We start from the raw sequence: 24,913 nt of genomic DNA on the forward strand, positions 1-24,913 counted from the left end.
GTCCTTTATCTGCAAATTCAAACTTTAATATTTACACCTATACGGCTGGTCTGCTTTGTGACCAACAAAGAATTTACGTGTTTTACGAACAAATAAATATTCTGTTAGCTCGGTGCATCGCGTTTTATCAATACCGTGAAATTTAGAATTCAAAACTTCGAAAATGCTCTTTACAATGGCGGTAGAGATAGTTTGTTTACCACGGGTTGATGCAGGTGTAGCACCGCTTGGTACTCGTTTACTCCACAATGCTGACAACCAGGGCTTATCGCAAAATCGCTAATGGAGTGATTATGTGCATGTATGCTTCAAGCAAAATTTTTGCGAAAAAGTTCATGTTCGGGAAATCGGGTTTGTTCGTGTCATACTGAGCACTAAACTTTCACTTTATCTATTGGCATGCTAAAGTATTCGAACCTTGAGCGAGGACGTCACCTATTTTTATAGGGGCAATAAATCGTCTGCGGGGCACAACCACCGCCTCATATGGCCCCTGGATATATGAACAAGTATAATTAAATTACTTATTTTTGCTTCAGAAGCAACAGAACATGGCGTCGGTAATGGTGATAATAGCGCAGAAACATCATGTACTTGCGGTGAATTTTTTGCTTGATGTTTTTTAATGGGTGCGCATGTAAAATGTTATTTGAGAAAAATGAAAGATAAACATTATTTTCGCGTATTTAAAAGCGCGATGTACATTTCGCAAGCTCTGATATATTGATACTAAACACACGGCAAAGTCATGCTACGGTAATTCTTTAGTGCTTTGAATTCTCTGGCCTTACTAACCTGAAGTTGTACCTAAGAGACCGAAGTAACCTTTACTAACCTAACCTAGCATGTGGAAATAATTATAATGGCTCAGAATATTAGTCATTACAATTTTACACAACCAAAATGTTAAGCCGTACTGCCATTTATTAGCTGCTACGGTGCCACTAAAAAGTCCAAGCCACAAAGATGGCAAAGCTCTACAGTCTACATAACATGAAATCCATCAGTGTGAGTCACAGTGAGAAAAACAAGACGAAACTCTTACTTCTCCCTAAATATGGTCGCAGAAAACGTTTAAACTGCGCCCTGTTGAAGAAGAGGCTCTAAGGCTCAGGAAAAAAAATTCGATTGTGTATGTTGAGATCGCTTTCCTTCTTTCGGGGCGGCAGTCACATTATAAACTTACACAAACGAAATAATAGTTGAACGCAAATTTATTATAACAAGAAAAACTTGCGAATAAAGAAAAAAAGCGAGTTCCGAATGACAATATGCTTCTGTTACCTTGAATTTGTTCTCGAGCAGTACAGAACTTCACTTTACTGAAATAGAGCAGCTGGTGATCATTTTCGGTTTTCTAGGGAAAGTGTGCTATGACGTTACACTCGAGACCGCCCCCCGCAAGGTCTTAGAGCCTATGCATTTGGAATTCGTGCATATGTGCTCCAGAATTCCGTCTATTGTATAACACACGTATTATTATTAAAGAAATATTTTACTTGAAGATTTATTTCCAGTTACCTTTATTAATTGTTTTTCATAGCATAGCGTTCTCAAGTTCTAACTATTTTAGTCCTCACATTGTGGACCTTTATGTTTTCTCCAACGTACTTTTTGCACAGGTTTAATCAGTTAATCAGTTAAACAGGTTAAATCAGTTTTTGCGAAATAAGGAGATTTTGTTTTTTGAATCAACCCTGCGATGACTTTCACCCTCTCCCGCATCCGCGAGTCATTATCTAAAAGCACACTAGATAGCTTGCGCTATATGTCTTTTACGAACAAAAAAAGTAGTGATGACATGAATCCAAACTATATATAGAGCATACAATAGCTAAAGTAGTACGATAACGAGCCTTTTATGCCGGTATGGTGACTGCGTAAGGTTTTGTGACGAGGGATACGGAAGTCATATTTTCGCATATATATTAGGCGCTGGTACAGCGAAAGTGTTCAGGAGCTCTTTGCTACCGAATCAGCAACCATGACTCGTGCGTTGGTCATCTGCATGCTAACTGTCGCTGTGGCCTGCGTAGCTTCCGTGCTGGCGAAACCAGCCCCCGGTGAGAATCATTTGTAGTTTCGATAATTTTTGGATATCAAGACGACTACGTAAGTTGCACTTAGGCTTACTAGCATTTCTGACTTTAAATATGGTATTTTGTGTAGGCTAATAAACTAATGCATATATTGCCTATGTATCTGAATTACAGCCAAGTCAAATTTACTTTCCACGTTTATTGCTGTTGGAAGCAAGCGAAATTTAGATAATTCCACTTGGAATAACAATTAATCGCTGCGGAACTTAGAATTTTCACAAAACAATATCAACGAAAATGACAGGGCTAATTGTGTCATTAATTATACTAATGCTTTAATTAAGTCATGAAGAGACTCTTATTGCGGCAGCCGGGCGGCCAGATGGTACACTAAGATATGGTACACTAAGAGCCAGCTGACACTTTACAGAGAGGGCGACAATGTTGATGGCGTTGTTTCGTAGGCACATTTATGTGTCAGGCACCATTAGCGACACCAAAAGGGGGAGGACGGTTTGGAGGTTCAAACCCCCTCCCCTCCGAAAATTCTTCACCTTTGGTTTTGTATATATACACGTTCATATACAAACGCACGACCATGCATAGAGCGCGGTTGAACAACACTGCCCCCCCCCCCCCCACCTAATACAATTTCTGGCTACGCCCCTGTCAGGCACACGCGGTCTGCATAAGTTGGCTTCTGGAAGATATTTAGCTCTGAGGACTAGGGATGCGATGTGGTACACATGAATTCCCTGTACTCAAACGGCCAAACGATCTCGAGCCCCTCTGCAGTTTTTTTTCCTCTATCTCATTGCACGTGGAGCACACTTTTACACTTCCGCGCTCTCAGCATTTCGTTCTCGACCAAAGAATGTGGGGGCCGGTAGCATTACGAGTAACCCATGCCCGTATAACGGATGCACGCATCATTTTTTACAAATTAGGGTTTATTCGCAAAAAAAAAAAAAAAAAAAACGTGGCGCACACCATAAAACTGTCGAGTAAATGTGTGTAAAAATTCCGGAAAGCAAATGCTACTCTTCCGATCTATCAGAAGGCCAAAAAATGGGTTCACATTTCACCCCAGTGACGAAGAGCGTTTTGATTTAATATTCAGGCCTCAGCACAAGTGACAGACGGAAGTACGAATGTTTTATAATGTAATACATGCAGTTTTATACTTCACTAAAATGCGCATTGTTAACGTCTACAGCTCAAGAAATCTAGAAACATCACGCGTTTCGCTTTACAGAAATATAGACGCGAACCAAGATTAGGTAAGCTACCGCAAATTCTGATTGTTGTGAGGCATTTGTGAACATTGTTATGGGGAAAGACTTTATGACGTACGCGACAGGATCTTTGCTTTATTCATATCATGACCACACAGTCATGATTGTCATACCCTTATGCTCTCCTATGCCAGCTTTGCTCTATACGAAGTTACGGAGGTGACCACGAGAGCATCCGGACGTAGGCCGCTAGATAGATAGATAGAAATTGGGCAGATCCCACGCGTTGTAGGAATCGGCTTCATGCGAAGCAGTCAGCGAGTACTTCTATGTTGTATTTTATGGATTTGAGGCAAGCGTTACGAGGTGGATCAACGTGTTTTTGTAAGTGTAGTAGCTGTGTGCACATCGTGGGCTTACCAGGCATGTCGACAACACTGGCGTTAGAAGGGTTACTTATGATGTGACGTAACATCAGCACTCACATTAGAGTACATAGGTCAGTATTATCGAAAATAAGTGCACTTTATGGCGCAATCATGCGAATATCATGCGTAAACTTCGTGAATATATTTCTCTGGGGTCGACCAATGCTTCAATGTAGCTTGCTGAATCCCAGAAATACAGTCTAGTGGTTACGGCGCTCGACTGCTGACCCGAAGGTCGCGGGATCGAATCCCGGCCACGGCGGCTGCAATTTCGATAGAGGCGAAAATGTTTGAGGCCCGTGGACTTACATTTAGGTGCACGTTAAAGAACCCCAGGTGATCGAAATTTCCGGAGCCCTCCACTACGGCGTCTCTTATAATCATATCGTGGTTTTGGGATGTTAAACCCGAGGTAGTATTAATCATAAGAATACAAATGTGATGTTTATTAGACTTCTATCAAAGCGGAGCCAAAACTGGAACCACAGAGGTTAATCTGATATGACGAGTGTACCGGTAGGAGCACATATGTAGTGTATATTGCTTTCTTCTAAAATTAGATAGCCAGCACCACAACCACAATTGACGTTGCACCGACATTACGCCTCTATAGGCTGTTCATAACCAGCTTCAAGACCTGGCGTGGCTCTGTGGTAGTATAGCTGACTGCCACGCAGAATGCTTGGGTTCGATTCCTGGTGGAATCCTAATGTTTATTCTTTGCATTCGTCACGTCAATGCTGCTGATGTCGGCTTTTCTTAACGCTCTCATATTAAATTACCAACGTCTGTTCTCGCCGTTCGTGGGTAGACATAAAGTGTGAATTGCCTGTGGCGCATATCTGTACACCGCGGCCCATGGTAAACGTGCTTGTGCTACACGTGTCTGGAGGAAAGGGTTTGACAACGTGCGCGACAATATTTTCACGCTATGAATGTCACAATCCGACAGTCATATTCATCAAATCTTCTTACACTGCCATGCGAACTTTGGTCTACACGAAGTTAAGGAGGCGATCATGAGAGCACCCAGACGTAGGCGGGGAGATAGATAGATAGATAGATAGATAGATAGATAGATAGATAGATAGATAGATAGATAGATAGATAGATAGATAGATAGATAGATAGATACGCTCAAAGTGCCTTTGCATCACTAAGAAATGCTTCGCATTTAAATTATGCTTTGCTTTGAATAATCACAGGGTATCATGTGCATTCACCTAAGACAACTCGAAGGCGAAATCCATCTTCTCTTTCTTTTCAGTAGTTGTATTAGGGAGCCTACGTGAACGGCCGGTCATGTAGGCTCCCTAGATGTACTTATCCCGCCCCGCCATCCTCCGAATGTTTTGTGCACCTAGCGTGCTTTTGCACTGCCTCCAGGATCGGAGACACCTCACCTGGTTTTCAAGGCCTCTGTGATCAGCCCACCTTTGAACAAGCTCCGATATCATGTGATGACGGTGTAGGTGTATTCCCTTCGAGCGAAGGAATGAGACAGCTGAACCAAAATCGACGCCAGCAGGGAACACTAGCCGTGGCTCCATGGGCCACTGCGAAGCGCCATCTTTATATTCTTCTCTTAAGGTCGCGCGCTCTCTAATTTTGTTCGCCGCCCAAAGGAGGGCGCTACAACGGCATTATGTGGCGATACGTCGCATGACGTCAGGTTAGAATTTGTGATGCAATGATGACGTAACGGGTTTCAGCGATCTGTGAAGTCATATAGTGACTGCATCACGTAATGATGATTGTTTGCACTAATCGTCTTCAAAGCCGCAGGACGCGAGACTCCGCCGACGTGGGACGGCGACGGTCATATTTCGTGTTTAGTAAGGCATTTAAGGCTTCCGAGTTAATAAAAGTCCTGCGTGAAACACGCAGCACAGTCGCAGCGAAAGCTAGAGAAGCGGTCTTTGTAGAGCCCTTTGTATACTCTCTTGAGGTCAATACTCCAAGTACAGTTGCAAGGCACCCACTACACGATTAATCATAATTTTGCGAAGTAGGAATGTACCACTATAGTATTATTCATCATACTGCAGTGGAGCGAGGTACCGTCTGTCAGGCATTATGAGAACATTGTTGATGATGTGTTTAATGAAGATGAAGGAGTATGGCTGAGCAATTTGTATTGAGTAGGAAGCCTTAAACCACCCACTCGATACGCATTTCGCATTGTGCGACACCAGGTGTTATTTTATTCTTCTACCAAGCTATACTACCTCTGTCAACGTGTGCCCTTGCCCGAAATGACGCTGTACATAATCTTTTAAGAGCGGAGCTGTTTAGGCCAACCATTAGTCCGTGCAGAGTCAACAGGAAACTATTATCCTGATCCAGCACGCTCTCTCTTCATCCTCTTGGGGAAGTGAAGGTGAGGAGGAGAGAAAGGAGGAGGCGAAAGAATAAAGCATAGCATAGAAAGACAGAAAGAGAGATAATGAAAAAGAACAACGAGAGAAAGAGAAAGAAAGAGAAAATGAGAGAGAGAGAGAGAGCATGACGCCGAGTACATGGCCCACAAGAGAAGCAACGCGACGTGGCGTAAGTAAGGAAGGAACTACGTAGCGCTCAGGATTGCCTGTCGATACATGCGCGTAAATGACCCTACCAAGGCCTATGACTGCAGGCATGCGCAGGTCACGTTAAACGCAATACAAGCTGTAGACTCCCGCTACAGCTTCACTTGCGAGTGGAATAAATGGTAACATGCTATTCTTAAAACAAAATTTATACAATTGTAAATATAATTGAGTAACTGAATAGAAGTAATTGAACAAGCTCCGTGATTGTAACCAATTGATTAATTACAAAAATGCCCAATATACATGGTGTTTCAAGAAATGTGTCCAACCTTCTCAAAAAATCAGGAAAATGCGATATCCGCTCAGGACTTTCAGAATTGCTTTTTCTGTAGCGGCAGGAATCTTAAGGTAGTTAAGGACACCATTTAGGACAGTAATTAAGAAAATACATTAATTAACCTTAGTTAGGTGATTGTGTCAAATGGGAGAATTGAAGCTCTTCATGCGAGGAACCCATCCGAGCTTTGAGATTTCGAAAAAGCGTCCTGTAGTAATTGTTGTGGCGTAATGAAATTCATCGAAATGCAACGGCTTTCAACACCGAAAGCCTTCGAAATCGGTCGAATTTCATTACTTCGTAATTATTACTAGAGGCCGCTTTTTTGAAATCTCAAAGTTGGGATGGGTTTCTGGCACGAAGAACTTCAATTCCCTAATTTCACACAGTCACCTAACTCCACTAATTAAAAAGCTAATTAAATTAATTTCCTTAATTACTGTATCAAGTCATGTCTCTAACCATCTTAAGATGCCTAGCACTACCGAAAAAGTCATTCACTCATTTTGTACGTCTCAGAAGAATATGGCAGTTGCGTTCTTCCATGTTTCTGTTTAGGTTTCGCCATTGAATTTGGTTGAATTTCATTAGTTACTTAATTATTACTAGATGGCACTTTTTCAAAATCTCAAAGTTGGGTTGGGTTTCTGGCATGAAGAACTTCAATTCTCCCATTTGACACAACCACCTAACTCCAGTAATTAAAAAGTTAATTAGCTTAACCTTTTTAATTACAGTCCCAAATAATTTCTTTAACCATCTTAAAATCCCTGCCACTACAGAAAAACGAATTCTGAAGGCAGCAATCAAATATTGCATTTTCCTGACTTTTTGAGAAGGCTGGACACATTTCTTGAAACACCCTGTATAACTGAGTACCAGATTCGGTCCTCCGCGATTGATTACGTTGACGCATGTATGAATTGAGCTTGATTCTGTTCATTCTGTACGAACGAGGCGCATCGCAAGAGGCCTGTATCTCAAAAGGTTTTTCCGTAGTTTGTTGAAAACAGTACTGTGCTCGATAGTCTTTTGTTTATAACAGAAAGGATCCTGCTACATACATGAGGCTTTCTTTATAACAGGGTGCATTAAACGTGGGCTTACTAGGCTTGATCTCCAAGGAGTGGTTTTGCGCTATTCAGTCGCAAAACAATTTAGTGCTCGCATGTAAATGTATGGCAACCGTCTTTCTCATTCAATGATTTTGAAGCATTTAAGGTAATAATTGTTAATATTAGAAAAAAATATTTTTCACATTGTCTGCCTATTTTATACAAAATTCCTGATATTTTTTTTGCAATTTAATCTATACAAATTCTCACGTTGAAAGCTAACTTGCGTACCTGCAAAAATAGTGTGCCCAAATGATCTTTGATGTCTGCGAAATGTTATTGATATGGCTACATATTTTATTAAGTACCGAGCAGGCCCACAGAATATTTTACGCATTCAGTATTTTTTTATTCATGAGTGTATTACCATAAGAACGAAGTCCTTCAATATGCTAGCAAATAACTCTGCTTCGCACATCATGAAAACTGATTGGGCGGGAACGCAGCTGGTGAGGGAGGTCAGCAGAGGCAGGAACCTCAAAAGCCACCAGGCCCACCAGGGCTACCTGGACCACAGGGGCCAGCGGGACCAGGGAGCCCACCAATTGGACCAGGAGTGCCACAAGGACCAGTGGGGCCAGCTGGGCCAGGGGGATCAGGGGGATCAGGGGGATCAGGGGGGGCACCACTGGGGCCACCGGGGCCAGTGGGACCACAAGGGCCAGCGGGACACCCAGGGCCAGCTGCACCGGGGCAGGCACCACCGAGCACACCGCAGTCGCCAATGGGGCCCCCGGGACCATCGGGGCCGGCGCAGATGCCGCAAGCGCCACCGCAGACGCCGCAGCAGCAAACCCCGCAGCAGACCCCGCAGCAGACGCCGCAGCAGACGCCGCAGCAGCCTCAGCAGACGCCACAAACGGGTTTAAAAGTTCCCGCTTAATTAAAAGCTGAAAGTTCTTGCGTTCATCCTACAAAATAAACAATCATGGAAAATTGTAGTGTTCATAATACTTTTACTTTAATGCACTGCGCATTGTGCATTAACAAGGGACAAAGTACGAAACTTCTTTAAAGTGTGTCTTGTTCCAGGGCACCCCCCTTATTTCTACAGGTTCTTTGGCATATATCTTAAAGGGACATTAATGGTAAATAGCAATTTAGGTCAGAGTGAAAGCTCAATGTATGACAACGTCTGAAACGGCAGTATTATCAACAGCAGTGCCCTACTTACAGAGAAATTAAGCTAAATGTATTACACGATGAGCGCCACGAGTGGGACATTTTGGAAGTGATCCCGATGACGTGGGAGACTCTGAATACAATTATTCACTAGTAATCAAACTAGCTGAAATAAAAAAAAAACGCCAGACCTGCGCTGAAACCGCAGCACAGTCACAGCGAAAGCTGCAAGAGCGGCGTTTCTAGAGCACGTTGTAAGCTCTCGTGGGGCTACTAATACAAGTACACTAGCAAGGTGCCCACTACGCCATAAATCACAATTTTTGTGAAGTGGGGAAGCACCTAGTAAGCTATTATTCTTCATTCTGCGGAGAAGCGAGGCACCAGCTACACGTCTGTAAGGCATTACGTGCACTTTGTTGACGATGATGAATTATGGCTCAGCCCTTTGTAATGGGTTGGAAGCTTTAAACGGCCCACCAGTTATGTAATTTGCATTGGGTGACGCCCGGTCACTATTTCCCTCTCCCGTCATGCTGTATAACATACGTTGACGTGGGAGAGAGACGGGGGAGGCGAAGAACTTTACTGAGACCCCGAGGAAATGGATCATGCGCTTATGGGCTTCCTTGGCAACCAATACAAGTGCACTTGCGAGGAACCCACTACGCTATAAATCATTGTAATTTTACTGAGACCCCGAGGAAATGGATCATGCGCTTATGGGCTTCCTTGGCAACGAATACAAGTGCACTTGCGAGGAACCCACTACGCTATAAATCATCGTAATTTTTGAGAAGTAGAGAAGCAGGCACTATGCCATTTTTCGTCATTCTACGGAGAGCAGTGGTACCTGCTAAACGCATGTCAGGCATTATGCGCATTTTGTTGGCGCTGTGCCTGATGACGATGAAGAATTATGGCGGAGCCCTTTGTAATGGGTTGGAAGCATTCAACAACCCACTCGTTGCGCTATTCGCATTGTGTGACGCCTGGTTACAGAATTCGCGTTGTGCGACGCTTCGTTCTTATTTTACTCTTCTACGACGCTATATTGGATATGTTAATGTGGTTCCTTCTCGACGTGAAGCCTGTATAGGACCTTTTTGCAAAGCAGTTTCAAGCACCGGCATGGCTCAGAGGTTGAATACTGGGCTCCCACGCAGAGGGCCCAGGTTCGAACCTCGTTCCATCCTGGAATGTTTTTCTTGTTTCGTTTTTTTTCTTATTTCGAGCGATAGTGGTTACGGACACCGGCAGCGGCGGCGGCGGCGGCGGCCAACTACGGCACCAAAAACGGCCGCTGAAATGATCTCATAACAGCTTTCGCTGTAAAAGAACCTTGCGTGTATCAAGACACGTAATAAAATGCTGCTTGTTCGTTTCTGTTTGATTCATGAAAAAAAGAACCTATTTGGCATTGCCATGGGGTACGGCGTGCGTGGTTCAAAAGTTCCGTTTTCGCCGAACTGCGCTTCGCCCGGCGCTCTGCTTCGTTCACGTGGTCGCGTCTCAGTGGCAGTTTCGGTATCGCGTGCTGCCGCGTATGTTTTGCACGCTCGTGAAAGTTGCTTGACAGAAAGTTCGACAAAATACCGCATGCATGTGATGTTGCCGGATGCCCGAATGGTGCACGCCGCCAGTGCACGCCGCCACGCAGTAAAGGCTTTCAGGCGGGTGATTTGAAGTGCGCTAACGCGATGCGGACCACTAAAACATGATTTTATTTCAAAATAAGCACTTCGTTGGCATAAAAGAAGCACTACGAGGTTTCTGGACCGCTATTTCAACAATCAACGTCGACTTAATATTTGCCTTTAGTGTCCCTTTGAAAAAAAATTACACCATCTCCCATTCAAGGGAACCATGAGGAGATGCGAAGCAGCACTGGGGGCGCACACCAAGATTCCGTTACGTTCACTCGGCGTTTCCGTTAGTGTGTGAGGTTCGTATTTATTGTTTGCGTTATCAATACGTTGTGTTTGTGCGTTGCTTTCCGTTAGCGCCGAGTGAACGAGTGGCGCCGACGTTGACGTTACAACTCATCTGAACGGTAGCGAAGAGAGAATGACGGAAGCCTAGCGATCGTACGCGCTTACATACACATGAAATGGGGAGGGAGAGGAGAGAGTGGGTTACAGGCTGTATCTGGCTGCGGTGCGGCTGCATCACGTGGGAGGAGAGGCTGCGCCGCCGCTTCAGCGCGGAGGAGGAGAGGAGAGAAGGCGACCGAACACGTGCGTAAAAGAGGAGAGTGGGAGAGAGAGTAGGCGATTGCGCAGTGGAGCGCAGACGCCACCACCGACGACGAACACAGCCCCGAGCAAAAGCTGCTTCGCACCTAAAAGAAATTGAGGGTGTGCCACGTGCTCAAGAACTGCTCAAGTTTGAACGCCGCAAGATCAATAGAGAGAGACCATGAAAAGGAAAGGCACAGCGGTCAACCAAACGCGCGTCCGGTTTGCTGCCCTGCACTATGGAAAGGTAATGGGAGAGAAAAAAACTCACAGGGTACCTTGTGTACTCGCCTAAGACGACTAGAAGGCGAAAGCCATCTTCTTTTTCATCTTATTCGATGAGAAGGAACAGAAGACGGCTTTCGCCTTCGAGTACACAAGGTACGCTGTGAGATTTTTCTCTCCCATGTCGATGAGAAGAAAAATAAGACCCGATCCGAAAAATTCTGTACCTAACGTGGTTCTGCGCTGCCTCAAAGATAGGAGACCTTGCAAGCTTTCTGCACCCCACCTGGCTTTGCTCGGCCTCCGTGATCGGCCCACTTTTACCAAGCAATGATGTCATCATGTGACGTCAATATATGTGTCGTCACAGACTTTGGAGATCTGTGACGTCATGATGATGTAATAATGATTTTTTCCATCGCTCATGTTGTGTCCGACGCCGCTGTACGCCGACGGTCAATTTCCGCGTTTGATAAAGTATCTACAGCTTTCGCCTTAAAAGAAAAAAAAAACATGGCTGATCCCTCCGTCATAAGAATCGGTATAACACGAAAGTGAAGCGTGTCTTCGCAGTAGTGTTTATTGTGCAAGGATAGATGAAAGCTTGTAAATGTCCATTGGTGTTTTCCAGCTATACCACCATTTGACGTGGATGCACCTACGTTGAGGCCTAGTGGCATATCTCCATTGTGATGAATAACACCTATGATCATGATATAACTGTTGTGGTATCTCAAATCTTTCACATATACCTGGACATATCGTATCGTGAATCCCGCGCAAGAATGACATCAACAAGCACATAATACACACTGGTAATCGACAGGCACTTCTTCAAAGTGTCGTCAATTAAGCAGAGAAACAGCACGGTGTGATCCCGCGAGTAATAGGGTAGCCTGCGCCTGTGCTCATGCATACACTACCAAACTGTGCTTCAGCAGCACGGAAGGCAGAGGTTCGTAGCTTGAGCCGCGAACGCACGCAGGCCTTCCACGTCCCACAAGCCTCTGTCTCGCTCCGCCAAGGCACGGCATTCGCCTGTCGACATTGTTGCCTTTCTGCAGCGCTTACTGCAGCAGTTTTATTAAGCGGTGCTATCGCACTCGAAGTACTCGGCGGCAAAACACCGTTGGTGAATGTGGACGCTGCACTACTCCGACAACGAGCCGTCACACGCTAACACGAAGCGACAGGCAAAGAACGTAGCTGCGTCAAGGAAGCCGACTCCCCAATGCAAGCGCGGTCATTGTTTTAAGGCGAAATCCTTTATTGATACTTGTGGAGTCCGTCCGTGCCCTGGAATGGTGCCAGCTGTGTCCTCTCTTCAGCACACTCTCTGAGCAATCACGTGATGGCACAGCGGCGCATAGCAAGAGTTACGCGTTGCTTTTGCCTACGCGCGTTGCGCAACTGTTGCGCAACGTGGCGGCGGCGTCCGTCCGTGAACGCTCAATAGTTGCGTTTTGCTCCTTCCAACGCGCTTGCTTATTCTCCATAAGAGCACGTCCGTCGATTGAAGAGTATGTAGCACTGCGCCCGCGGTCCCACACCCCCGTGGATATTAAAATCAGTTTCGTAGCAAAGGCGAAGCAGTGAATGCGAAACCAACAAACTGTAATGTTATACGAAGTCAAATCTGCAGCTAACTCTTTTGGATCCGATCTCGCGTAGCTCTTCATAACGCTCTTTTGAGAGAATACGGCACCTCCGGTTTTCGCGCTGTTTGTCTTCTCGACGCGACGCGGTGAGAGCACAGCACGTATACAAGGCGCGTACTGATGTCTGTCGAGAGATAGCGCTCGCTAGAGTTCGCGACTGCGCTATTACGAGCAAAGTTCACAGTTACTCATCGAGCGGCTCAGCCCACCCCCGTCACCGGCGCCCCTCCACGCTTCTTCGCCCGACGAAGGACTGCAGGGGCGTTTTTGCTTTCTTTGAGCAGCCATCGAAGGCAGGCCTCCCACGTGGGTAGATGTTACCGCATGCGCCCTTCGCGCTACGTAGAAGACCGACTGGCGCTCTTTGGCCTTAGATGCCCTTGCGCCAATAAAACGTAATAATAATAATAATAATAATAATAATAATAATAATAATAATAATAATAATAATAATAATAATAATAATAATAATAATAATAATAATAATAATAACTTGCTTCATCTCTGCTTCGGATATGTTCATCCCCCTGCACTCGCGCGCTTTCACTAGCGCGTAGAACATACGATGTGCGAGGCGATTATTGATTTGGACTTGACACGAAACATGACGGCGATGGCATAAATCCGTCGAAAGTGTCCACACAATTGCTATCGCAATAAAACTGCGGGATGTGTGGAGTAAGTGCCAGACCGCGCTCTCTTTCTTTCCTGATTTACTTGTATTCCGAGCAATGCACTGCTTCTCTATCTTTTTCTACTTCGTATCTGTTACTCTCGCCATTTTCGATGCATTGTGTGTACTTACTATATATTCTTCTTTCTCGTTGTGGGGATAAACTAGACATTTTCTTGAAAAAAATTTCAACAGCGTGGAAATAAACACGAATGCACGAAAAAAGAGCTGAGATGAACTACCAACTCCCCCAAACACTCACCTTAATCGGTTAGACATTGTCGCAAAGAATATGGGTCTGTCTCATTCACCATGGCTCTGCGAAGTCGTGACCCGTAGTACTTCGCGGCTCTGCCGAAGTATTTGTGGGGCCATGAACTACAACGAGACGCACCCCAAGATGGAAACTACCGGCACGACCAATCAACATGAGGTCTTGGCGGTTTCCATCAGACTACCACCTTACTGGGGTCGCAAACCTCCAGCCATGTTTCTTCAGGGAATGTCAAAATTTGTGCTTTCTGGCATGCACACGGAACCACGCGAGTACCATCGCGTTTTGGCACTGTCACCTGACATCTCATTGTTTCGGTATTGTCACCGGTCCGGAAAGCAGGTACCCGACCTGCTTTCGGACAGATGGCGCAGAAGCCGATCAGGACAGAAATAATGCGTACTATGTAGTGTATGTCTCTCGTGAGCTTGTCTACAAGCGTTATGACCCCTTCAAACGCACCACAGTAAGCAGCCAAAACCGCAGTGGCCATTGCCATAGCAGAAACCCTCATGGCCCTCACCGCCAGTCGGCCAGCAGCCAAAGCCATTACCACCAGTGGTCCAGGAGCCAGTGCCCTTACCGCCAATGGGCCAGCAGCCGAAGCCATTACCGCCAGTGAGCCAACAGCCAAAGCCCTCACCACCATTGTTCCAACAGCCACAGCCCACACCGCCACTGTTTTAACAGCGAAAGCCCTCACCGCCATTGTTCCAACAGCCAAAGCCAACGCAGCCAGTGTTCCAATAGCCAAAGCTCTCCCCGCCGTTGTTCTAACATCCAAAGCCCTCACCATCGTTCGTTCCCAATGGCAGGAAACTCAGGGTTACCACCGCTCATTACGATACCACTAACAGCGCAGCACCAGCAACCGGAATCGCCTTCTAAAGTTCCGCGTAAATATAGACATAATTTCATTCCACAATACCAGCAACACACACTGAGGCAAATAAATTTTATATCAAGAAATCTTCATTAGTTTAGTAAATAATGCACTCTCCACAGACTACGCCAAAGTATCGGATATTTTTTTGTTTCAGCGTGTCTATTGCACACGAAGAATGACGTATCGCCTCAGCTTCCTGGGCCAGAAAACTTAAATGCAATCGACCAATAATGTTGCGCTTCGTCATCAAGGTTGAGATAACGGCAAAAGCAAATGAAAATATCACAAAAAGGCGGCAAAAGTGATAACGTTTACTACTTTTTCTGTCGCGTGTTTAAGCGAAAGAATGCGATCCATAAGAAATCCTTCTATCCTTCTACTTATCGCAACGTAGGTCGAATTCAGCTGCCTTTTTTGGAGAAAGGAAGCGACCAACTGAATGGGTTACATTTCAAGGATGTCGTTACTATTATTGTCTTTATGTTGATGTTTTCCATGTTCCTTAATGATGCATAAAACCTCCGATCAGGAAGCACTCAGTAAACATTTTTCTATGGAGAAACAGCTTTAGTACACCGGATGTCGTCGGCCAAAAAGAAAATAAAACGCGGTTACTATACATTGATAATCGAATGGATGATCAAAGACTGTTAATTCCGTCTACGCCGGTATATATGCCTGCCGTTCCCATGTGGAAAAATGGATCTGCGGTTGGAGTCATACAAGGCCATGAGAGGCAAACAATGCGAGTGTTTACTTATGTAGTGTATGTCTCTCGTTACCTTCTCTACAAGCGCTATGACCTGTTCCAACGCATCAAAGTTATTTCCTGAAAAATCGTACATTTAGATATTTATAGAGCTTCTACGTGACAGAGTCGCCTTGTAGGGAGTACCTCCGACGTTGCGCTTGATGTAGCGTTAAGGGTAGCGAAACTGCCGAGTGAGACTTAGGGAGGAGGGCGGACCTGTAGTGAGACGACATTCCTGAGCAGGTTTTTAGAGAACAGAAGAGCTGTATTTCTAACGCTCAGATCCCCTCGATCGAGATGTGTATGAACGGTGATTCATGCGTGCATTTGCGCTGCGGGTGTTTCGGTTAAAACTAATGTGGTGTTCCTATTCCGAAGTATTGCTTTGTTTTCGATCACGTACGAGATATTGGAAGTGGGGTACAATATTAGTAATGGAACGATTTGTTCCCTTACGGTGCCATTTCTCCATGGCTGCGAAAAAGTGCCTATTGCATATCCAATTTCTTTGTGACTGGGTAGGTCATTCGAACGCCCATTAAATAAAACTCTTGGCATAATTGGTGAAATAAAGGCATACCATCTCTAATGGGCTTAAACTTGTCCTATCACTCCATAGATTTGGTCTCTGAAAGCAAGCATACGGGATAACAGAAAACAGGTTCACTCGACAGCATGTGAGCATGCAGTTCTCTCTCGACTGCGGATCAGTTTAAGGGACCACCCTGTTGTCTCATGTCTCGCGCTGGCGTCACGCAGGTATCACGTTTGATACACATAAGCTGTACGTTTCGAACGCCAGCGCGCGCTTTCCCGTAGATGCCAGCTTCGCCGAAGGGCTATTTGGTCTGTCCGAGCCATCCAAGTGGCGGTGAAACGCCAGTATCGGGAATCAGACCCATGTATAGGGAAAAGAGAGGCGGAGGCGAAAGATCACCGCCGGAAGTTACACGCACGGCACTCGGAGCAGCAAGAAATAGGAAAACTGAAGAAAAGAGACCGTAGAACATGAAATAAGTAATCGCTAAACAAATGAAATAATCACAAGAAAAGAACAGGAAAGAGCGCGCTATAGGGGGTCCACGAAGCCAAATTTGAGGGTCCGCGACACCCATCCTCGAAAAAAAAAAAAAAAAAAAACACGCGTTTTTTTTTGGAGGCACACTACGTGCCGTGGCAGCAACCCCATTCTAAATTTTGGTATGCTTCGCCGCACAGCAGCTTTGCATTGCGGCGGAGCTTATTTATGTTCCCCCTTCTCCATGAGGTTTCTGTACAGCTTTTGTTGCAGTTTTCTACAACACATGCACGCGAGTATACTCTTTGTAGGCTTCCATATTTGAAGCGTAAACATAGCTATAAACAGGTTGAATGTTGCTGCAGACCGCACAACATATTGAAAACGCTGTTGAGATCGAATTGGCGTGATACTTTAGTTTTGCACATTCTTTGACAAGGAAAAACAAAATGCACCTATTTGACGCTGCATGTTGAGTAACTTTATGACCCCCCCCCCCTTTTTTTTTCTCATTACGTCCACAGGCCGACAATGGGTCCACCAAAATATTCATTAGTGAGAGGCGTAGATGTGGTTTGCTGACGCATCCCCTAAGAACTCCGCGTCTGAGGAAAACTTGAGCACAGAACGAATTTACGATATTATTTAGGACACGTATAATAAATATTGTGGGAGAAACACAAATGCGTTATTTAATGTCTGTAGGTGACGCTAATGCACCACTAAAAACGAAAACTAGAGTAAAAGAATACCGTGAAAGCTAGCGCGTTAGCTTAGCTAGTTTTTCATAGTAATTAAAATACCCGGCTTTTTCATTCAGTTTTGCCTTTCTTCGCTCTGTCTTTACCTCTTGATGGACATCTGCATAGTTGTGTCAGAAAATGGAATTAAGTTGCCACTGTTGGCGGGAAGCGCATGACGCCGTTTTTTCTTGGTCCTACAGTCTCGTTTTCCTCTGCAATACTCAATGCAGCATTATCATGAGGCCGCCACCGACGTCGATTAAGACCGATGCACACTTAATCAGCACTAACGTTTCCAAGATGTATTGGAAAAAAAAAAAGATCCCACGCACATGTAGTTTTCTCCGTTGAATGCCGACGTGATGGCCGCAGAACGCACTTTTTCTCTTTCCGTGAAAATTTTCTCTCTGACCTCGTTTAAGACACTGATTTGTCAAATGTGCCTAAACTAGTGCCATAGCAACCGAAGCTGAAAATATCTTGCCGAGTCACCGCCTTGGTGTGCATGACTTCAACCTTCTCTTATACCTTTGAAAGCTCTGCGTTACTCACGGCGGCGCCCTACATAACCAAAGATACAAATTTGCTCTGGCAAAATGGCTTAACAGTTAGTGACTCATAAAGCCGTTGTCACAATAAGTGAATGATTTACAGGCACTGCAGTATGTGAACTTGCGCAACGTGAACTTCAGTGGTGACAGGAGAGTGCGAACGGTACACTTGTATATAAAAGAGCACCGACACGTACCGGTTGACACGAGGCGTGCGCGCGGAATGTGAAACAATGACACGCAAATTCTTCATTATTGTGCTTATCGTCGCAGTAGCCTGTGTGACTTCTCCGTCTCCTCGTGGACGTGCAGGACGCCAGCGTGAGTGACGTTTCGAAGCTCATTACTGCCGAGACGTTGAAAAGGAAACGAGAACTGGTGCTCCTGCGAGAATCTATGACTGTGATTGAAGTTCTGTGACATTTTAAGCGGAATCGTGTGCCTTAGTACTAATATTTACATCATAAATATCCAACAATACAGCGTAAGAGTACTGACATTCGGGAAATTTATTAAGCACGATATTAGGAAAACCGGGAAAGACTCAAGAACGATAACTTACAGGAATCCATGGCAGACAGGTGAGTTCAGCGGTTGTCCAGTAGCTTGTTCCATTTTTCACCTTTGCCAGTTTGGCAATGTTCTCTAACATGAAACATTAACGCATGTTGCTGGACTAGTTGCTGTATGATTATTTGCAAAAACTGTCGCGCACAGCAAAGTTCGAGCGAGAAGTGAGGCCACATTTAAAAGCGTAAATATCTATGACTAAGGCATATGTCAACGACATGGAAAGACGGGCGAGCGCGCTTGGTCATGTTGCTTCTTTCATTCGTCTTCTGTCGCTGCTCTAGAAATCTTCCATATGGGAATATAGATCGTAATCAGAGCTTGGATTTCAATTTTCCTGTTTCCTCTTATTTTTTTGTCTTTTGTCTCAAATACCAATGTGAAGATAATGTCGTTCAACCTTAAATATTCGGTAGTAATCCAGGGGCGCTGTAATCTGAGAATATGGTGATGAATTCGAAGAGCGCTGAATTCTGGGACACCATTGAAAACTCCTTGCATGGCACATGCAACAGCAGGCAAGTTGGAGCATGCAAGAAAATTTGTCTTCCATGATTAACGTTATCATGTAATTGCTAAAAGTTTATCTGAGAGAATATTTTCCGAGAATGTGAAAATGACAGGTATCTTTATTTTACACAAAAAAGGTCGTAGGAAAGCTGCTTTCATGAACACTGCACATCTTTTTTGGGTAAGACAGCCTTGACAGTCCTGATGGTATGAATGTTGCTTTGATTTTCATGCATTGTGAGGAAAAGTTCGTTTCGATTCTCTGGCTTGTCGCTGTTTAATAGATGGCAGCACATGACGACTAACACAGCCGCAGTCTGAGTTATAGAGTACTTTAGCAAAGGAAACATGACATGTTCACGGCTAGGTTATAATTCATAATAAATCATATTCTGGTCATTATTGGTCAAAGTCCAGTAAAATGGCATGGTACGGAAGATGCTAACGAGATCGACTTGACCGACACGACTCCGCAGGTGATCGCGGTTGGGAGAGTGCCCAAGGTGGAGGCGATGACCTAGTGCAAGAAGAGCAGTTGGTTGAGCAGCAACAGCTGCTGCCGGATGAGCAGCCACACCAGTGGCAACAGCAACAGCAGGTGGTTCATCAGACATTGATTGATTAGTGGGGTTTTTTGGCGCAAGGGCCATGGGTGGCCAAAGAGCGCCATGTCTATTATGTGGTGTTAGCGATGACCAGTGATACGATGATAGGGTGTATTGTGGCTGCAGAGGCCTAAAATCACGCGCTATAAAGAAGCGTAAAAAATGTGTATACAGTCTAAAATTATGGCCGTGACAAGTGGTGTGATCTATGGTTGTGGGATAAATGACGAGTGATCATGGTATTTACAAGTGAAAAACGGGATAAGATCACGAGTGCCTCCTCAAGGCCTTTGGTCCCAAAGGCCGGGAGGCAGGTGCTTCCTTTGATGGAAACCGTAGCAGCAGCCTCAATCATGAGGCCGCGCTACGGAGCGCCTGGAAAAATAACGTTGAAATTATGTACACTTTTTAAAAATTCAAAGAGGGACTGATATTTAAAGAGGGGTTCTCTGCCAATGAACATAGTAGGATGAAGACGGTACTGCAGGTATACAGATGAAAAATGCTTTTTTCTGAGAGCGTCTAGTTCCCTGCATTGCAGTAAGGTGTGGAGTACAGTGAGGGGGTCGCCACAATGGTCACACACAGGTGGATCGCCTCCGGACAAAATGTATGAATGTGTACTGTATGTGTGGCCAATCCTAAGTCTGCAGAGTGTAACTTCTGTGTGGCGTGATTTTGATACTGGCGGCCAGTTACCTATTTGCGCCTTGATAACGTGCAGTTTATTTTGTGTGTGCCTATCCCATGTGCTCTGCCAAAAGGCCCTGAGCTTTCTTTTGAGGAATGGTTTTAAGTCTATCGGAGGGATAGCTACAGATGTATTGGGACTGTTTTCGTGGGCGGATGCTGCTAGCTGATCCGCCCACACGTTGCCTTGTATCTCGCGGTGCCCTGGCACCCAGCACACTACGACGTGTTGTTTAAGTGAGTAGATCGTGCATAAAATAGAGTAGAGCGAGACAAGGACCGGATTTGTGTGTTTTGTCATAGTTTTTAAAGCTTTCACTACACTTAATGAATCCGTGTATATCACTGCCTTTTGTAGTTTTAACTGTTTTATGTGTTTAACTGCCGCAAGTATCGCGTAGGCTTCTGCCGTGAAGATACTGGAATCAGGGTGCAGAATACCGGAATCGGAAAAGGATGGACCAACGGCTGCGTACGACACAGAAGTGTTAGACTTTGAGGCATCTGTAAAGAACTCAGGGTGTGGGTACTTGTATTGTAATTCAAGGAAGTGTGTACGGATATGTGCATGTGGCGCATGCTTGGTAACTTCGACGAAAGAAACATCGCAATCTATAGCTGCCACTGCCACGGCGGGGAGATAGGCAGCGGGAGCCATTAGACAGTGTTCGAGAAGTGGCCACACCCATTTCTTCAGCTAGGCTCCTCACACGAAGTGAGTACGGCTGTCTCATCGAAGGACGGTTGTGAAAAAGTCCAGAAGCAGACAACTCATTGATTGTAGTGTGTGAGGGGTGTTCGTTGTTTGCGTTCCCTTCAGGAAATATACAAAAGATAGTGTAAGATCTCTGGAGGTGTAGCGACCACTCGTTCGATTCGACGTAGAGGCTTTCCACGGGGCTGGTGCGAAAGGCGCCCGTAGATAGCCGAATGCCTAGATGGTGGACAGGGTCAAGCATTTTTAGGGCGCTTGGTGTCGCAGGACTGGTAGATTATTGCCCCGTAGTCTAGGCGAGTGCGTATGAGGCTTTTATACAAATTTATCAGACATTTCTTGTCACTGCCCCACGCAGTGCGTGACAATACTTTTAGAACATTCATTGTTTTTATGCTCTTGTGTTTTATGTACTTGATGTGTGTTATAAAGGAGGGTTTCGTGTCTAGGATAAGCCCTAGGAACTTGTGCTCCGTTTTTGCCGACAGACGCTGTCCATGTAGGCCAATGTCTGGATCGGGATGGAGGCCTCTCTTTCGGGAGAATAAGACGCAAGTACTTTTTTGTGCATTCAGTGTAAAGCCATTTTCGTCTGCCCATCTAGAGATCTTGTTTAAACCTAGCTGGACCTGCCGCTCACACATCGAGAGGTTGCACGATTTAAAGCCGACCTGTACATCATCGACATATGTGCAATAAAACATATTCCGTGGGATGCAAATACGCAAGGAATTCATTTTGATTATAAAGAGTGTACAGCTAAGTACACCACCCTGTGGCACTCCGGTTTCTTGAAGGAATGGTCTTGATAGAACATTTCCTACTCGGACACGGAACGTACGATCCGACAAGTAGCTCTCTATTTAGCATTCTACCACGTACACCAAGGTGGGACAGGTCTCTTAGTATTCCGAAGCGCCATGTTGTGTCGTAAGCCTTTTCCATATCGAGTAACACAGAAAGAACTGCTTGTGGGCGAATGCGTCACGGATTTGTGCCTCGATACGTAACAGGTGGTCGGTGGTGGTTCTACCCTCGCGAAATCCGCACTGGTATGGGTCAAGTAGATTGTTTGTTTCCAGGAAATGCATAAGTCGGCGGTTTATCATCTTTTCGAAAAGTTTACACAGGCAGCTTGTAAGTGCGATGGCCTGTAACTCGCAACGGAGGATGGATCCTTGCCCTGCTTAAGAATGGGAACGACGATCGCCTCTTTCCAAGACGAGGGGATCTCGCCGGAAAACCAGATGGCATTGTACAAGGAAAGTAAGGTTTTTTGCGTTTCGGCAGGTAGGTTTTCAGCATGTCATATACCACACGGTCGGAGCCTGGGGCGGAACTACTGCAGCAGGTTAGCGATGCCTGCAGCTCAGCTAAGGAGAAAGCTCTGTTGTACGCATCGTATTTTGTGGATTTGCGCTCTAACTTCTGTTTTTCTATTGTTGTCTTGTAGCGTTGGAAAGCCTCGGAATAGTGCGACGAGCTGGACACTTGTTCGAAATGTGCGCCTAGAAAGTTTGCTTGGTCTTCTAAGCTGTCGCCTTGTGTGTTTACTAGAGGCAGTGAATGTGTTTGTCGTCCTTGTACCCTACTAATCATGTTCCAGAGTTTGCCTTCTTGTGTGTATGAATTGATGCCTGATAGAAATTTTTGCCAACTCTCTCTTCTAGCCTGTCGGCGCGTTCTCCTGCCTTGAGACTTGATAATCTTAAAATTTGTAAGGTTCTCCGCTGTCGGGGAGTCGCGAAGCAAATTCCATGCTTTGTTTTGTTTCTTGCGCGCATTTCTGCAATCACTGTTCCACCATGGAACTCGTCGTTTTCCAGAGTATCCACTTGATTGTGGAATACATTTGGTTGCGGCATCAATCAGAAATGATGTAAAGTATTCTAGAGCTGCGTCTATGCTTAAGGAAGACATGTCCGTCCAACTTAACAGTGTAACTTTCCGAAACTGTTCCCAATCGGCCTTCTTAATCTGCCATTTTGGAACATGATGGGGACATTCATTTGTAATTGGTGTGTTCAGAAGTATTGGAAAGTGGTCACTTCCATAAGGATTATTGATAACTTTCCATTTAATTAGGGGCTGAAGTGATGGAGACGCTATGCTGAGATCTATGAACGAGTATGTTCTGTTTGCAAGGCAATAATATGTTGGTTGTTTTTTACTCAGGAGACATGCGCCAGAAGAGAAAAGGAACTGTTCAATCAGACGACCTCGCGCATCGCAGCGAGAGTCACCCCATAGACTGTTGTGTGCATTCAAGTCTCCAAGGACCAGAAATGGTTCTGGAAGTTGGTCTATTAAGGACTCGAATTTTGGAGCTGGCACTGCGGGGGTATGTAAAGTGAGCAGATCGTGATCAGTTTGTTGAATAGGACGGCTCGAACAGCCACTGCCTCAAGGGATGTTTGGAGTGGTAAGTGGGTACATGCAATTCCTTGGTTAACTATAACGGCTACGCCACCAGATGACGCCACAGCATCATCCCGGTCCTTTCGGAATATGACATATTGGCGTAGAAAATTCGTGTTTTTGGATTTTAAATGTGTTTCTTGCACACACAGCACTTTTGGTGAGTGTTCATGTAGCAGCTCTTGGATATCGTCGAGGTTTCTTAGTAGACCTCTGACGTTCCATTGTATACTTTGTGTATCCATTTTGAGTGTAAGTTAGTGCTGTGTGTACTGAAAGAACTATTACCTTAGGTCACAGAGCCCTTTCCAGGCCCTGTGATGCGGGCTTTTTCTTTTTTGGCGCGCTCCAACGAGCCGCGCCGCTCTTTCGGCGCCTGAGACGCCGTTGGGCTTGCCGTTGTGTCCATCACCTCGGCAGAGGCGCTGGATGCCCGGTCGCGGCTCACGCGGACGGGTGTCAGTGTTTTGGGGCTTTCTGCCTGAACAGAAGGCCCTGGGCCTGCAGATCCGGAGGCCTGCATGCCCTTTGGTTGCGGAGCAGTACGGGCTGCTTCCGCTGAGGGGGCAGTTGGCGCTACCGCCCGTCCACTGTGCGTGGTACGTGCGGCCGCCGCGAACCTTTGTGACACTGCCCCCTTGTGTGCCACGTCCGCGAATGAAGTTCCCTGTGGAAAAGAAAGGCGTTTTCGCGCCTCCCTAAAGGAGATGTTTTCCGTTACCTTGAGTGTTATTATTTCTTTTTCTTTTTTCCATGCGGGACAACTACGAGAGTAGGCTGCGTGCCCACCTTCGCAGTTTGCACAACGGGGAACTTCTACACAGTCGTCTGCAGGGTGATCGTGCGAACTACATTTGGCACAGGTTTGACGGCCGCGGCAGCTCTGAGAGCCGTGACCGAAACGCTGGCACTTAAAGCAACGCCGCGGGTTTGGGATGTAAGGTCTGACCTTAAGCTTCAGGTAGCCTGTTTCAAGATATTCTGGAAGGGCGCTTGTGGAAAATGTTATAATCAGGTGTTTTCTCGGGATTTCTTTGTCGTCACGTCTGATTTAATTCGCTGCACGTGCGTTACATGATGTTCATTCCAGCCCTCAAGGAGCTCACTCTCAGTCAAGTCCAACAGGTCTTGGTCAGATACTACACCTCGGGAACTGTTGAGGGATCGGTGTGGTGTAATAGAGACAGGGGTGCTTCCAAAAGAGGCAAGTTTTGAAAGTTTTTCATACTGGGTCTTACTTTGAACTTCTAGCAAAGGTCCCCACTAGCCATTCTTGTAGCCTTATAGCCTTGACCGAGTGTGTCGGTGAGGCATTTCGATACAAGAAAAGGAGAGATCGTTCTTGCGTTCTTTTCTAGTGTTTCGCAGTGGATTACGTGGAACTGTGGAAAATTTTCTGTGGGTTTGAACAAGGCATTGAAAGTCTCTTCGGTGCGCCCTCTCTTTGTGAGACGGCGATCATTCAGTGGAGGAAATGAGGTTGAGGCCATAGATTATGTATAGTTTCGGCAGCCATGCCAGCCGCCCACCATGGAGCCCAACATGGGGACGCGACAATACTTATATTGCTATAAAGTATTTC

The 24,913-nt window shown here is 45.5% G+C and overlaps 1 protein-coding gene across 1 annotated transcript; it reads left to right on the forward strand.

Moving 5' to 3' along the window:
- The first annotated feature begins 1,828 nt into the window (after positions 1–1,828).
- On the forward strand, positions 1,829–8,621 carry LOC119400323 (circumsporozoite protein-like). Its single transcript, XM_037667351.1, has 2 exons — positions 1,829–2,063; positions 8,132–8,621. Exons 1-2 carry the CDS (start codon positions 1,985–1,987, stop codon positions 8,566–8,568), a joined length of 516 nt encoding a protein of 171 aa, XP_037523279.1. The 5' UTR covers positions 1,829–1,984; the 3' UTR covers positions 8,569–8,621.
- Positions 8,622–24,913: the final 16,292 nt, after the last annotated feature.

Source organism: Rhipicephalus sanguineus, chromosome 7 (genome assembly GCF_013339695.2).
Source record: "Rhipicephalus sanguineus isolate Rsan-2018 chromosome 7, BIME_Rsan_1.4, whole genome shotgun sequence".
Classification (NCBI taxonomy): domain Eukaryota; kingdom Metazoa; phylum Arthropoda; class Arachnida; order Ixodida; family Ixodidae; genus Rhipicephalus; species Rhipicephalus sanguineus.

Coding starts and splice junctions, on each gene's coding strand:
- LOC119400323 (XM_037667351.1), top strand. CDS start 1,985: ATGACTCGTGCGTTGGTCATCTGCATGCTAACTGTCGCTGTGGCCTGC. Junction 2,064..8,131: donor GCTGGCGAAACCAGCCCCCG/GTGAGAATCATT, acceptor GCGGGAACGCAG/CTGGTGAGGGAGGTCAGCAG.